The following is a 17,500-nucleotide window of genomic DNA, read 5'->3' as shown; positions in this document are numbered from 1 at the left end:
ACAGAATAAGTATGAGAAGGAGAGGGAGGCATTTGATATTTAGAAAGGTATCGTGAATGAAATCCAACTTACAATTGCTCTAATTTGGTATGGCCATGAAAGGTTCGTTCTTCAATACTCCGGATAGCATTATCCTGCAGATCTCTGTAACATGAAAGTGTGTTTATAAGAAATTGCCTAAAGCAGAAATGAAAACCAGACGAAACGAAAAAACAAATTAAGAAAAAATTAAGAAAAGAAAAAAAAATTAAGGAAAACGAGGAAAAGTAGTAGTCGTCATCATAATAATAAAAGACGAAGATGAAGAAAAAGAAGGAAAATAAAAAGTAGAAAACGATATTGAAGAAATAGAAAAGGAGTAGGAAAATAGGAAAGAAACAGAAACATGAAGATGATAAAAGAAATGACAAAGTAGCAAGACGATACAAATAAAGGAGGGGCAAGAGGAACAGGAAAAGGCAAAGAAGAGGAAGGAGAAGACATTTAGTATTTAGAAATATATTGGCGATGAAGTGGTATCAACAAAGCTGATTCAACTTACATTCTCCTTAAATTGGTCAGGTTCTGGAAAGCTCCTTCTTCAATAGCCGTGATTTTATTATTACTCATATCTCTGTAACATGAAAGTGATTTTTCTAAGTGAGCACATTAACGATGAAGTTTTAACATTATGAGTAAACAATTATGTTGAACATAAAAATAACATAAAAATGTATAAAATTAAGGAACCATTATGAATATTGTTGATATCATAGGGAGTACCAATGAGTTGAAATTTAGATCATATACTCTTTTATTTTCTGACTTGCGGATTTCATATTTCTATTGTACTGAAAAATTTACCTGTAATTTCATAAAGACAATATGTATTTAGGGGCGAGGAGAGTTAGAGTTGGTTTTTATGTATATTTTCGCATCATTTGAGGCTAATCATATTCATGGTGACTTTTTTTTTGCATAGAGCAATGACGCTTATTCTTAAAACTGATCTACATCACAATTTGGTTGTTTTTGTAGTTATATTTTATGTATATGTATCTGTATATATATATATATATATATATATATATATATATATATATATATATATATATCAAAATGTAACCGCGTGTGTACCGTTGGCGATTTTTTCCCTCCGTCTTCCCTTCCTTGGATCTTTCCTTTTCCTATGTTTCTGACGAAGAGATCCACTCGAAAAGTTTAACCCTCCTTCTTTCTTTCCTTTCCTGAGCGTCCAATAACACTATACTTGTTCCACGTCCTCGCGTTGTTGTGTTATCTCTTTGTGTTTTCATGCTTGGATTAACTTATATATATATATATATATATATATATATATATTATAAATTAATAAATAAATAAAACATATGCATATATACATATATATATGTACGTACCTACCTCTACATGTATATATACATGCATATATGGGTACAGGACACCAAAAAAAAAGTTGAACACAATGAGAAATGAAAACATAAACACAAAACCAAGGAAATGGACATTTTTCATAAACAACGAAAAAATAGAGTACAAGACATACAAAACAAGGAAAATTCCCCTTCTTCAGTCGCCTTTGTTTCATCTACTCCGCGTTTCGAAGAGAGAAACGAGAAAGATATGGAGTATGAACTGGGTACGAGAAGTAAAACTTAAAGAGGAGAGGTGAGAAAGCGAAAATGAGCCGATCGTATCGAAAACTAAAAATAATATAATGAAAACAAGAAGAGTTGGAGAAGGAAAGAGAAATAAATATAATATAATAAAGACAGGTGAATATATAGAAGGCGGAAGAGGAAAAGTGAAGAAAAAGACGACGGGAAGGAAAAGGGAAAAGCAAGAAGCAGGAGAGAGATTAAGACTAGGAGAAAGACAAGAAGAATATAAATGAGACAGAGACAAACATGCTCACACTTACATTTGCATAGAAAGTAAAGAGAGTGAGAAAGCGAAGAAGTAGGGAAAGATATTTAATACGTCATTAAAATAGTATTAGCAAGTCTGATTCAACTTACAAATTCTCTAAACTGGTAAGGTCTTGGAAGGTGTGTTCCAGAATATTTGTGAATTTGTTAGTACTCAATTCTCTGCAACATAAGGGTAAGTTTATAAGCAATGCATAGGGAAAGACGTGTGATAAGATATTAAATATTACGGCTAGAAACTAAGTTTGACATTAAATAGTGAATTAAATCTTTATATATAAAAGTCAAGTTGTATGTCTGTCTCCTACGATGTAGATTCCTAACTACTCCCACATTTTGCGGTGCAGTGTAACCAAAAGTGGGTATCTTATAGTCGTGATTCATATCGAGCCCTTCTGGGTATTAGCGCGCGTCTACGATGAGTCTACGATTTAAAAAAAAATTACCATCATTTTTTCCATTTTAATGCATTTTTTCGCTATTATATAAGGGAAGTAACTCTCTAAAAATGTCTACAATGAGTCAACGATTAAAAAAAAATTACCATAATTTTTTTCCCATTTTTAATGCATTTTTTTGCTATTTTTTGGCTATAACTCTCTAAAAATGCTTATATAGTTATTTCCCTTACAAACCCGAGCAATGCCGGGCGATACTGTTAGTTATATATAAAATAAGAAATTGCAACGAATATTCCTATTAATAGGATTACTTGTGGGTCGATACAAGTGTGTACTACTAAACAGATATGAATTGCATCCGTCAGTTATGTATATATAGTTACATGGGAATGGGGAAATAGTAGTGGAGGAAAAACAATATTGTAAGGAGAGGAAGATGTTGATATATAGACATATATCGTTCATGAAATAGCACCAGCGAGACTAAACCAACTTACATTATCTTTAAATTGGTAAGGTCTTTGAATGTTCCTACTTCAATGGTCATAATTTTATTATTAGCCAGCCATCTGTAACATGAAGGGGAGTTTATAAGAAATAGTAGTAGTAGTAGTAGTAGTAGTAGTAGTAGTAGTAGTAGTAGTAGAAGAAGAAGAGAATGATATAAAAGAAGGGGCATAAAGAAAACGAAAATGAGGGAACAGTATGGTAGAGGTATTGATAGCGGAAAGACAGGAAAGAGAAGAGTATAATAAGTAGAAGAAAGACTGTTTGTAGTACTGTGTGTAGCAGAGAGAGAAATACACCCCCATACACAGTCTTACATACAGATAGTGAGAACGAGAGGAAGACATTTAATATATAGAAATACATCATCATCAATAAAACAGTATCAACAAGGCTGATCCAACTCACAGTTCCTTTAAATTGATCAGGTTTCGTAAGGTTCGTTCTGTAATTTCTTTGATTTGATTATTATTCAGGGATCTGTAACAGGAAAATGATTTTAATAGAAATTGTATGGGGGGGGGGAAATTTGTGATAAAATATCATGTATAATGTATAATAATAAAATATCGTATATCATGATGAAATATCATGTATTATCATAAACTATTGTGTATAATCATAAAATAAAGAGATATCTATAGACAGTCAGAGACTGTGATGGATGTTGGTATTAATAGGAGTAGTGAAGGGTTTATACAAGAGTGTACTTCTGAAAAGTATTGTAATTGTACTGTATGTATAGTTAGTTTTCCCAGAGGTTTCAAATCGTATATTCTGTTAGTTATTTTATGGCATGTGGACTTTTATATTCTAATGTAATTTGCCTGAAATTATTGTCATGTAAGATTATATATTTCACACTTTCTATTTAGGACGATAGGCAAAGTACAGCATTATCCCTGCTGTATAAAACCATTGTTTTTCTCGTATTTATTCACATAGGCGCAGGAGCGGCTGTGTGGTAAGTAGCTTGGGCAAGTGTCTTCTACTATAGCCTCGGGCCGACCAATGCCTTGTGAGTGGATTTGGTAGACGGAAACTGAAAAGAAGCCCGTCGTATATATGTATATATATATGCGTGTGTGTGTTTGTGTGTCTGTGTTTGTCCCCCTGGCATTGCTTGACAACCGGTGCTTGTGTGTTTATGTCCCCGTTACTTAGCGGTTCGGCAAAAGAGACCAATAGAATAAGTACTGGGCTTACAAAAAGAATAAGTCCCGGGGTCGATTTGCTCGACTAAAGGCGGTGCTCCAGCATGGCCGCAGTCAAATGACTGAAACAAGTAAAAGAGTAAGAGATATGAATTGTGGTGGTGTGTATGAAAATCTGAGTAGTTTCAGATGTCATACTCCCGGTGATTTGATTTAGCTGTGAGAATTTCCCGAAAATTTGCTACACCACACTATTATGCTTCATGTATATGCATCTATGTCGTCGATGCTTCAGATGGCGGCGGCAGCAGCTCTATCTCGCATCCGAGAATTTAGTTTCTTCTTAGCTAAATGTTTTTAATGGTGATTAGCTAACAAGAAACATTGAAGATGGACAAAAGGAAGACGAATATAATGAAGAAAATAGGAATGAGAAGAAACGATAATATTGGAGATTAAGGAGGAGGTGAGAAGGAAAAGGAGAAAAAGTAGATGATGATGAGAAGGTGGTGGATGTTATTGATGATGATAAAGAAAAAAGAATTAAGATTAGAATGAAGAAATACAGGTGGAGAAAGAATGAAAAGAAATATATATGATAACAAAGAACAAAAAAATAATTAAGGAAGAGAGAACAAAGAGAATGAGAAAAATAAGAATAGATTAAAGGGGAAAAGAATGATATAAAGAAAAGAGGAGAAAAGGGATGGGAAGATGGGGCAAAAGAAGGAGAAATACAGAGGAAAGAAATGAAGCACAAGACTTGAATGCTGTAGAGGCGAGAAATCAGAGAGAAAAGAGAGAGAGCGGAGAGTAAGAATTTAATATTTAGAAATACACTGTCATTGAAATAGTACCAACAAGCTTAATCCAACATACAATATCTCTAAGCTGGTAAGGTTGTCGAAGGCTCTCTCAGCAATATTCGTGATGTTATTTCCATTCAGGTTTCTGTAACATGAAAGAAAACTCTATAAGAAATTCTGTAGAGCAGATTTGTGGTAAAGTATTTAAAGACTCCGCCGGTTACGACGACGAGGGTCCCAGCTGATACGATCAACGGAACAGCTTGCTCGTGAAATTAACGTGCAAATGGCTGAGCATTCCACAGACACGTGTACCCTTAACGTAGTTCTCGGGGATAATCAGCGTGACACAGAGAGTGACAAGGCTGACCCTTTGAAATACAAGTACAACTCATTTTTGCCAGCTGAGTGGACTGGAGCAACGTGAAATAAAGTGTCTTGCTCAAGGACACAACGCGTCGCCGGGAATCGAACTCACAACCTTACGATCATGAGCCGAATGGTAAAGTATAAAATGATATGGATAAACACGTAAAATATAGAATTAAATTATATTTATATGAATAAGAAATTGTGATGAATGTTCATATTAATAGGATCACCAGTGGATCGATACAAGTGCGTACTCCTAAAAAATATAAATTGTATCCGTCAGTTATATGTAATATAGTGGTGCTAGTTTTAAAATCTTACTTTCTGTTAATTATTTTCGAAATACCCGTGGAAATTCCACGGGTACTATTTGTATATATAGGTTTTTAATACATAGAAATTTATCATCAATGAAATTGTATGAACAAGACTGATCCAACTTACAGTTCCTTTAGATTGGCAAGATTCTGGAAAGGTCCTTCTTCAATATTCGTAATTTCATTATAATTCAGATTTCTGTAACATGAAAATGAGTTCATAAGATTGTATGGAACAGATTTGTGATACACTATATAGTATTACACAATAATGTCTAACATAGATATAGAAAATAAGAATTTGTGATGAATCTTGATATCAATATGATTTCCGATTGGTCGATACACGTGTGTACTCAACAACACATAAATTGTATCCGTCATCTATGCTTATATACACTGGAAAAAGTATATGTATTTGTGAAGGGATCTGACTTCTCGTCGACAACCATGATTGTCACACGCTGATGAAAGGTAAACACCTTGAAACTCGGGTACGTGTGTATCATGAGTTGAAGACGGGGAGGATGACTCCCCTTCACAAATACTGAGAGGACACAGATAGTGTGTCTATAGCCAGCTGGAGGAGATATCTTCCTGGGGCTACAAACTACAGTAGCATCCACCCTTATGGGTTAGCCATATTCAAATGGCAAATATGCGTCACGATGTGTTACCCCTACTGTTTATAACTCGCTCTGAGATTTATCATTTTATATATATATATATATATATATATATATATATAGTGATACGAGGTCATTCGGAGAAAGAGTGTTTGTGGCCTGGTTTTGTGGTTTGGCGCCAGGCAGACGGGTTAAAGCCTTTGTCCTGTCAATTTCTGGAGAAATTAATGGGTTTTGAATAGACATCTGACCCTTTTCCGGCTAGGGAAAGTTTAAGAAACCACCCTTTAAAATGCGACGAGCTGGGTTTGTTGATCAGTTGGCGAGAGAGAGTTGGCCTGGTTTGGTCAGTTCTGCCTGAGACAGCAAAAGGGCCGGAAAGGACTCAGTTGGCAAAAGACAGAAGGTGGTGATGGCGAGAGGCAACGACAACGTTGAGAAAGACAGACAGTGAATGTGAGAGATGACAAGCGAGAGGTAGAGAAAAGGATGACGAGCGTGGCGAGAAAGACAGGCAGATAGCATTGGGGACATGTAGAGCGAAAGAGAGGGATTACGGCGGAAAGGCACGGCTATTGTAGTAGGAGTCGGTAACGGTATGTTTTGTTTATGTTTTTGATGTGAAACGTAAAAGAAACGAGATTGTGACGTAAATTGTAATCTGTTGTAAAGAACTAAAAAAAGGAACTGTGAATTGAGGAAAAGAGGAAGAAAAGAATTGCTGAAGAGAAAAAGAGTTGTGTTAAAGAGAAAAAGAAAGAAAGAGAAAGACTTTAATGTTGAACTGTTTCGAACTCTATATTGCATCAAAACATTAATGTTTTGATTGTTTCCGGACGTTCTGTATTGTACATGCCTTTGGTTGGCTTTCTTTTTAATTCTGTTGCACGTTATTTTCTTTAATGCATCTGATATGTTTCACGTTTTATTTGATGTTTGTAATAATTTTATAAACTGTTCTTAAACGTAAGTTACTGCCTTCCTCCGTGTCTCTCTTCCTCCTGTTGTTGTTATCTCCGGTCGCCGGTTCGAGTTCGCTGCCATCCCCCACCACCGTTTTCTCTGTGTGGCGGATTCCGTTCGACTGAGCCTGGTCAATCGTCGTCGCTCGACTTAGTAGGGTCCCGGGTTCGAGTTGAGCGACGGCAGGTTCATAACAACATATATATATATATATATATATATATATATATATATTTGTTACGAATATAAATATATATATATATATATATATATATATATATATATATATATATATATATATAGCAATAATGAATCTCTGAACGAGATGTAAACAGTAACTGCTCGACAACGTAAAGTATACTAGCCATCTCAATATGGCTAACCACTAAGGGTGGGTGTTACTGTAGCTTTTAGCCCCAGGAGATCATCGTCTCCAGCTGGCTTTAGGCACACTTTCTGTGCCCTTATGCCTAATATTATATATATATATATATATAATATTAGGGAGTATGGCTCTAAACTTACAAGGAAAAATTAGATTTAGTATTAAATCAAATTTCACAGTATAAACATATTGTTACGAGTGGACCTCCGTCGAACGAAAGCTGTTACGGAATCCCTCACACAAATCCTCACTTGCTCTGTCCTCCTGCCTTGTCACTACCCCAATCTCTCTCTGCTGGAACTCCCTCAGTTCCTTAATCTGTCTTCCTCAGCCCTCAACATTTCTCTCACTGTCTCACAAACTGAACTCTAATTCAACTGAAAGGGTCGGGGAGTTTCCCCGAGCTAATTAATCAACCTGCATCTGGCAGAACAATGGATTCATCCCCAAAGTAGGTCGCCGGCTCTGTCCTTAAGTTGAACTCACAACACTATACAATATGTAAAATAGGAAGGAGAAGGCGAAAAACAAACAATGCACTGAGAGCAGAGAAAAGGGAGCAGTACAGTTTGAAGAAAGAGAAGAATGGAGAGTAGGAAAGGACATGAACTGAATATAGTAGAAACAGAGACATACACCATCACACATGCACTTACATAGAGACAAAGTGGAGAAAAGAGAGAGAGGGAGGATGGAAAGTTTTAATACATAGAAAAATATGTGAAATAATATGAACGAGACTGATCCAACTTACATCTTCTTTAAACTGGTCAGGTTTTCGAAGGGTTCTTTGCAATATTCGTGATTTTATTCTGACCAAGATCTCTGTGATATGAAAGCGAGACCATAAGACTGCATAAAACAGATTTGTGATACAGTATATAATATATCTATATATATAAAAGTGAGGTTGTGTGCTGTCTGTCTCCTACGATTTAGATTCCTAACTACTCCCACATTTTGCGGTGCAGTTTAACCAAAACCGGGTATCTTATAGTCGTGATTCATATCGAGCCCTTCTGGGTATTAGCGCGCGTCTACGATTTTTTTCCATTTTAATGCATTTTTTCGCTATTATATAAGGGAAGTAACCCTCTAAAAATGTCTACGATGAGTCAACGATTTTTAAAAAAAATTACCATTATTTTTTTTCCATTTTTAATGCATTTTTTTGGCTATAACTCTCTAAAAATGCTTATATAGTTATTTCCCTTACAAACCCGAGCAACGCCGGGCGATACTGCATAATTTAATGCATAATTTTCGCTATTATATAAGGGAAGTAACTCTCTAAAAATGTCTACGATGAGTCAGTGATTTAAAAAAAAATTTTCCATTCTTAATGCATTTTTTTGCTATTTTTTGGCTATAACTCTCTAAAAATGCTTATATAGTTATTTCCCTTACAAACCCGAGCAACGCCGGGCGATACTGCTAGTTACAGATAAACAATAATGTTTAACATACAATATAGAATAATGTGATATCTATAGTAAATAAGAAACCGTGACGAATACTAATAGGATTTCCGATTGGTCAATACACGTGTGCAGTCATCAGAATATAAACTGCATGCATCAACTATGTGTATTTGTTTTTCCTACAATTTTTAAACCTTACATTCCGTACAACTGAATGTAAACTCTTTACTCTCTTTTACTTGTTTCAGTCATTTGACTGCGGCCATGCTGGAGCACCGCCTTTAGTCGAGCAAATCGACCCCGGGACTTATTCTTTGTAAGCCCAGTACTTATTCTATCGGTCTCTTTTGCCGAACCGCTAAGTGACGGGGACGTAAACACACCAGCATCGGTTGTCAAGCAATGCTAGGGGGACAAACACAGACACACAAACATATACAGACACATACATATATATATATATATACATATATATATACGACAGGCTTCTTTCAGTTTCCGTCTACCAAATCCACTCACAAGGCATTGGTCGGCCCGAGACTATAGCAGAAGACACTTGCCCAAGATGCCACGCAGTGGGACTGAACCCGGAACCATGTGGTTGGTTAGCAAGTGTAACAGGATCTGGAATCGGTATCACTGAAGGGGTGTCGATCCGATCCCGTCACATACAATATATAAAGAATTCGTTTTTATCTTTCAATTACGATATCCCTTTGCACCGAGTCGCCGAGTCTAGTTTCCCACTAGTGTCCTCAAACTGGACATCTGGACTGGATACTTGTCGCAAAATGGACTTCCTTAAAAGTGGTTAAAAGAATGTAAGGTTTGAATTCAGAGCGTTTAGTGCCAGGCCAAATACTACGTGACATCATTCTACTCGACAATCTAAAAGCTGTCTCAATCAGATTCTGAGTAATGAATTATGAAAATATACATCTTATAAAATGGAAAAACATTCAGATATACGAGATTTGGTTAATACCATAATTCAAACCTTGCTCATTCAATTACATAAATATTTCTCATTTCGTGATAACTCCCCGGGTCTGGTGAGAAATAGACCTGATCTAGTGAATCGATCCACTATAGTATTAGGATATTTGATTAAAACCAAAACTTTGAAGCGATTAATGCAAACCATTTAATCCGAAATAATATCCGGGAACATAGATTAGTAGATGATCCATTTTATTTTATCTCCTGTTTTAAAACATCAAATGTTTGAGGAATATATCCCAACGAGATTGCCATTTGTCAAAGGTTTGGAAAATTATGAGAAGTGAATCCAATACCGTAAGCTGTTAATGGATGGAAGCACTCCGTCGGTTACGACGACGAGGGTTCCGGTTGATCCGATCAACGGAACAGCCTGCTCGTGAAATTAACGTGCAAGTGGATATTCAGCGTGACACAGAGAGTGACAAGGCCGGCCCTTTGAAATACAGGTACAACAGAAGCAGGAAGTAAGAGTGAGAGAAAGTTGTGGTGAAAGAGTACAGCAGGGATCACCACCATCCCCTGCCGGAGCCTCGTGGAGCTTTAGGTGTTTTCGCTCAATAAACACTCACAACGCCCGGTCTGGGAATCGAAACCGCGATCCTACGACCGCGAGTCCGCTGCCCTAACCACTGGGCCATTGCGCATCCCGTAAGCTGTTAAAGCAGTTATATAACTAAAGTCGGTTTTCTGTTGAATTGGGACAGATCGATCAGCTGAAAATGCATCCGAGGTTACGTAATTTTGAAGAAAATGATAACTAATATGTGTTTATCTCTAAAAAGGTACCGTGTTTGTGATAGCGAAAATTTTACTGATGAAAGTAAAATAAAAGATTCAAAGTGTTCATCCAAGACAATTTTTACATTCTTGAGACACGTATTTAACAAACAATAATTAACAACTATTCTATGACTAGATCAACTACATGCGGGATTATTGGGGACCGCTTGTAAAATCCACATATAGGCGCAGGAGTGCCTGTGTGGTAAGTAGCTTGTTTACCAACCACATGGTTCTGGATTCAGTCCCATTGCGTGGCACCTTGGGCAAGTGTCTCCTACTATAGCCTCGGGCCGACCAAAGCCTTGAGAGTGGATTTGGTAGGCGGAAACTGAAAGAAGCCCGTCGTATATATGTATATATATATATATATATATATATGTATGTGTTTGTGTGTCTATATATATATGCGTGTGTGTGTCTTTGTTTGTCCCCCTAGCATTGCTTGACAACCGATGCTGGTGTGTTTTTGTCCCCGTTACTTAGCGGTTCGGCAAAAAGAGACCGATAGAATAAGTACTGGGCTTACAAAGAATAAGTCCCGGGGTCGAGTTGCTCGATTAAAGGCGGTGCTCCAGCATGGCCGCAGTCAAATGACTGAAACAAGTAAAAGAGTATATTCCCACGAAACTTCTCCCATGAATTCTCAATGGCGAATGCAATGTCAACATCGGCCTGCGCCGATGGAACCGTGACTGACTCGCTATCTCCAGTGAACTGGCGCAGGACCGTCATGCGTGGGCTGCCATGGTTCGAGATGCCTCGAGGGTGGTGAAAGAAGCCGACTCAACCCGCCCAGGGTGAATGTCGCCACAAGTACCAGTACAAGTAAGATCAACTGATATTATATATAAGGCGGCGAGCTGGCAGAAAGGTTAGCACGCCGGGCGAAATGCTTTGCGGTATTTCGTCTGCCGCTACGTTCTGAGTTCAAATTCCGCCGAGGTCGACTTTGCCTTTCATCCTTTCGGGGTCGATTAAATAAGTACCAGTTACACACTGGGGTCGATATAATCGACTTAATCCGTTTGTCTGTCCTTGTTTGTCCTCTCTGTGTTTAGCCCCTAGTGGGCAGTAAAGAAATAAAAATAGGTATTTCGTCTGCCGTTATGTTCTGAGTTCAAATTCCACCGAGGTCGACTTTGCCTTTCATCCTTTCGGGGTCGATTAAATAAGTACCAGATACGCACTGGGGTCGATATAATCGACTTAATCCGTTCGTCTGTCTTTGTTTGTCCCCTCTGTGTTTAGCCCCTTGTGGGTAGTAAAGAAATATATATTATACCATTTAACTATAACTATAAACATTATTCAGCAAATTTAGGAAATATGACGCTATGATATATATACAATATATTTTCTAACTCTAAAGTTTTCATACTTTCTTTTCACTGAGTATGCCATAAGGAGTTTTGATGGGATCAAAACAAAATTATCAAAGTTCAGATATTAGTTTGATCTCATCTTTGTATACAATGCTGCAAATTATTGATTCACTATGAGAAACAGTCTACCTGACTTCCCAGCAGGTAATATATCAATCTATCTTACTCCAATGTAACAGTATTTTTAAAGCTGTGAGATCAACAACCTAAGGTGTTAGGAACAACCAATGAGAATTTAAAACTTTGCATGCGAAAAATATGTAAAGATTGTCCAAAACTTACAGAATTTGAGCATTTATAGGAATGGTTTCATTAGGAACTGAAGTGAGTTTGAGAAAACCACAATATATTTCACCCTCATTACAAATACATTTGGTGCAGTTGTCTGAAACAGCATGAGCCTCTGAAAATAATCTCATGTACAGTATCATCACAAATGTCAATTTAAAATATATTTCTTCGCGGAACATTTTCAAACGTAGATTAATCTGTAAAAGAAGAAAATACAAAATATCAAAGACTATGTTATTATTTCATTCACATTGCAGATTCTTCGAAGGAAAAAGATTGTTGCCCCTGCTCCATGCGATGAATTTATCTTTGATTTTACCTACTTTCAGTTTAATATTTAAAATTGCAAAATCAATTCCGATAAATCAATGTGAATAACACAATTATAGATTGCAGCTTAAATGAGCGATAATGTGGAATAAAAACTGACCAAGCACCCTTACATACACACATACACATGTTTCTTACATGTTGGTATTACTATTCGAAACGATCGTATGCATGGATTAAAACTTTATAAAACCTTTTAACATCTTCTCTTTTCCATTTTTTAACTGTTAGTTGAGTTTATATAGGAATATATCCTATAAATGCTCATGACACACTTTTTACTTGCTATATTTTCATGTTTTAAATACTTGCATTAGCAAGCTACTACTTTAATATGAAGAATATTTATTAGAAATTTAACTTTTTGGATCGCCCCAAAAATTCAAAATGTTCTACTTGAACTAAACCTTTCACACACACACACACACACACACACACACACACACATACACACACACAATATGAAACGGTGCATAGAGAGAGGCTAGGCGTATGCTTCATGTGAATTGGTGATTCAGATAGAGTTACATACATTCACATCTAACATGAAATCAGGTTACGTGACCTACATGACTGTCTGCGAGTCAGCAAATTTGAGGTGAAGTGATACAGCATATATAAGAAATCATAGAACCCATGAAAACAATTATAAAGAATTAATTGAAAAATCTATGTCCATTAACCCATGAATCTGTTATGTACAGAGAGTAGGTCCAAGATACTGACAACATAGCCAGGATGCTTCATGCAAAGGAGACGCACATCGTTTGCTTCGGATATTTCAAACGGGAAATGTTGGAATATTAAATAAAATGGGAAAATTTCTTCTTCGACAATCTGAATATTATTTCTTTCTCTTACGCTAACCAAACTATGAAAACTAATTAATCAAAGAAGTATTTTCGGCCGTCAGCTGGTCGGTTAAATTCAGTATAGATGCCAATTTATTTAGTTGGGGTTCAGTGATATCAGCTTGTTTGAAATGTTGCATAAAACTGTCAAAATTCCTAGAAGAACCGCAAGAAATGGTCACAGTGGAGAAGATAATTCGGCCATTTGTAGATTGTGTCATATATATTTCATGCGTAAATTCTGGGACTAAATGAAGTCAGCAAAGGCGGTCATTTCTGGATCTATTTCAACGTATTTCTTACTATATACTGGATATGCATATATCGGTGTTGGTGTTACATTATAAATCTGTGTTACGTTGGTGTGCAGTATGTATTTACATTTATACACGCACATATGTAAGCATACAAATATAAGAAATGCATATAAGCTTTTTCTTTCAGTCTTATATTGTACTAAAAACTTAAGCAGTCGCTTGGTTTAACACCACCACCTGGTACCTTTTGTTTGTTCTTTGTCCTTGTTTGCTTTCATATTAAACGTTATGTTTTGTGATTGTTATGTAATTGTTATGTAAATCAAATTATAAAAACTAATTGCTTCGGTTCCAACGCAATCTCTCAGACTAAGTCACTTGCCAATCAACTCCAGATAACCTAAAATTAAGTCTACATACGCTTACATACGACATATACAAAGGGAAGCAAAAATAAGTACATGCCTCTATTATTTGCTCTTAATGTTTTTCTCTGTAATATATTCTGTGTATTCCTTCATGAATACTTTATTTCAAACTAAAATACTGTATTTTTCGTTCAGTTACCAATAAATTAGTCGTTGGAATAATAGTGTTAACAAAAGAAAATGCTATGTACAAAAAAGAAATGTGTGTTCTTCATTCTAAATTATACATCATCAAGTCTCAATTTCTTCTTAACCCTTTTGTTACCGTATTTCTGTTGAGATGCTCTGTGTTTCTTTTAATTAATTTTAAATATAACAAAGAATTTAGTAAAATAACTTTGTTATCATTAAGCTAGTGTTAGCAACATAAATTGTGACTAAGGTCTGGTGGAAGATTTTAATTCAAAACTTATGAAAACAAGACATTTGTACTACAGAGCCAGAAGTGGTTTCAACCAGGTTGGTATCGAAAGGGTTAAGAATTGTTTTTCTATTATATTTTAACCCCCTTGTTACTATATTTCTATTGAGATGCTCTGTGTTTCTTTCAATTAATTTTAAATATAACAAAGAATTTAGTAAAGTAACTTAGTTATCATTAAACTAGTGTTAGCAACATAAATTGTGACTAAGGTCTGGTGGAAGATTTTAATTCAAAACTTATGAAAACAAGACATTTGTACTACAGAGCCAGAGGTGGTTTCAACCAGGTTGGTATCGAAAGGGTTAAGAATTGTTTTTCTATTATATTTTAACCCTTTTGTTACCATACTTCTGTTGAGATGCTCTGTGTTTCTTTCAATTAATTTTAAATATACCAAAGAATTTAGTAAAATAACTTAGTTATCATTAAGCTAGTATTAGGAACATAAATTGTGACTAAGGTTTGATGGAAGATTTTAATTCAAAACTTATGAAAACAAGACTTTTGTGCTACAGACCCAGAGCCGGTTTCAGTCGGGTTGATAACGAAAGGACGATACTCTACACACTTGCCGTTAAAAATGAAACTATGGAAACTGTCTCATCTTCACACAATCTGTTTGACATTATGATATAGCCACAGAATTTTTAACTAAACAATTGCTAAGCCACACAATTAAACTAATGAAATAATATAGAATCAGAAACGATACAATAATCACAAATTGCGATATGAAATAATCTGTTACCGATCTTTGACTGTCAATCAATACCGTAACGATTTTGTCACTACCGTCTTCAAATTAATATTATCAAATCTTTAACAAAAAATAGATAAAAAGTATTTTACCTCTGTGATAACTGGTCCAAATATCACATCTGTTGTACGCTCTGTTCTAATACTGATTAACCGTTTACGTGCCAGTCTTGTATTAAACTTTTATCTGAATCTGCTGCGTATATCCGATAAGCATATTGAATGAAGTAACCATTTATAATTACTCTCTAAAGGATAATACAGCAGTGGAATTTTTACACTTACACACACATATGTATATATATATATATATATATATATATATTGTGTGTATATATATATATATATACATATATATATATATATATATATATATATATATATATATATATATATGTATATATATATATATATATATATACATTATATATATATATATATATATATATATATATATATATATATATATATATATATATATATATATATATATGTATATATATTGTTATGATATGGTGATATTATACAGAGCGATATACTGGGCGTATGCTTCATGTAAATCCATCATTTAGATAGAGTTACAAACATTCCCAGCTACCATGAAATCAGACTACCTGACCTACATTACATTCTGGCAGCCTGGAGTGGCAAAAATGAAACGTAAACACCAGATCTAAAAGTATTATAGAAATTATAGAACCCATGGAAGCAAATATAAAGAATCGATTGAAAAACCTGTGTCCATCTACCCGTGAATGTATTATTCTGTCATGCGAATAATTTCGACTGCTTCTGTTTCAACAACCTGACTGTCATCCAATATATACGCTAACTAGCAGTATCGCCCGGCGTTGCTCGGGTTTGTTTCGACCCTTTAGAATTGGAATGTTTGAAAAGTAAAAATTTTGCATTACGTAGCTTGTTATTCTCTTTAAGTGAACATTTTTCTGGCGACACAGCAATAAAAAAATCGTAAAAAATAGGGATTTTCACAGAAAATAAAGCACCTTTTGATGTAAATAATTTTTAGTCTTAACATGGTCCGATTTGAATTTTTTCTTCTACGGAATGAAGAGCAAGCCTTCTATCATACTCTCAATTTTGGTCAACTTGCACAACAGGGTCTCGGAGGAGATAGTGTTAGTTGAAGGCTACCAAACCTGCCATACACAGACAACTTCAGCTTTATAAATAGTAAAAAATAGGGATTTTCATAGAAAAAAAGCACCTTTTTGATGTTAATAATTTTTGTAGCTAACATGGTTCGATCTGAATTTTCTTCAACGGAAAGAAGAGCAAGCCTTCTTCTATCATACTCTCAATTTTGGCCAACTTGCGCCGCAGGGTCTCGGAGGAGATAGTGTTAGTTGAAGGCTACCAAACCTGCCATACACAGACAACTTCAGTTTTATAAATAGTAAAAAATAGGGATTTTCATAGAAAAAAAAGCACCTTTTTGATGTAAATAATTTTTGGTCTTAACATGGTCCGATTTGAATTTTTTCTTCTACGGAATGAAGAGCAAGCCTTCTTCTATCATACTCTCAATTTTGGTCAACTTGCGCTGGCTGCAGGGTCTCGGAGGAGATAATGTTAGTTGAAGGCTACCAAACCTGCCATACACAGACAACTTCAGCTTTATAAATAGTAAAAAATAGGGATTTTCATAGAAAAAAAAGCACCTTTTTGATGTAAATAATTTTTGGCCTTAACATGGTCCGATTTGAATTTTTTCTTCTACGGAAAGAAGAGCAAGCCTTCTTCTATCATACTCTCAATTTTGGCCAACTTGCGCCGCAGGGTCTCGGAGGAAATAGTGTTAGTTGAAGGCTACCAAACCTGCCATACACAGACAACTTCAGCTTTATATGTGGAGAGAGAGATACTAGCTTACCAATTCAGTAGATGAGCATTCATTACCATACGGTTAATTTCCTCCTTTGTGGAATGAACTTATCTCTACCGGACTGTCATGTCCGGTATGTCTTTCTAAAATAACGATAGATATATGTTAGTTAGTTAGTTAGTTAGTTAATTTGGCTCAAAAGCAAATAGCAAGGCCATGTAGGGGGACATGGAGTTAAGTACAGGGTGGTGTTCATGTAACGAGTTCAGGCCA

General features: G+C 35.5%; 1 protein-coding gene across 1 annotated transcript in view; it reads right to left on the bottom strand.

The window, feature by feature from the left end:
• LOC115226435 (protein artichoke-like) overlaps positions 1 to 15,644 on the bottom strand; it is a 56,974-nt gene extending 41,330 nt beyond the window's left edge. The window contains exons 1-10 of the mRNA XM_036515401.1: positions 15,475 to 15,644; positions 12,327 to 12,532; positions 8,211 to 8,281; positions 5,610 to 5,681; positions 4,867 to 4,938; positions 3,242 to 3,313; positions 2,824 to 2,895; positions 2,016 to 2,087; positions 542 to 613; positions 73 to 144 (exon numbers count right to left, since the gene is read on the bottom strand). Of these exons, the coding sequence (XP_036371294.1) occupies positions 73 to 144; positions 542 to 613; positions 2,016 to 2,087; positions 2,824 to 2,873 (266 nt within the window). The 5' untranslated portion in view covers positions 2,874 to 2,895; positions 3,242 to 3,313; positions 4,867 to 4,938; ... (2 more) ...; positions 12,327 to 12,532; positions 15,475 to 15,644. The remainder of the gene's footprint in view (positions 1 to 72; positions 145 to 541; positions 614 to 2,015; positions 2,088 to 2,823; positions 2,896 to 3,241; positions 3,314 to 4,866; positions 4,939 to 5,609; positions 5,682 to 8,210; positions 8,282 to 12,326; positions 12,533 to 15,474) is intronic.
• Positions 15,645 to 17,500: the final 1,856 nt, after the last annotated feature.

Source organism: Octopus sinensis, linkage group LG30, assembly GCF_006345805.1.
Source record: "Octopus sinensis linkage group LG30, ASM634580v1, whole genome shotgun sequence".
Classification (NCBI taxonomy): Eukaryota; Metazoa; Mollusca; class Cephalopoda; order Octopoda; family Octopodidae; genus Octopus; species Octopus sinensis.
This window is presented reverse-complemented; position numbering and strand designations above follow the sequence as displayed.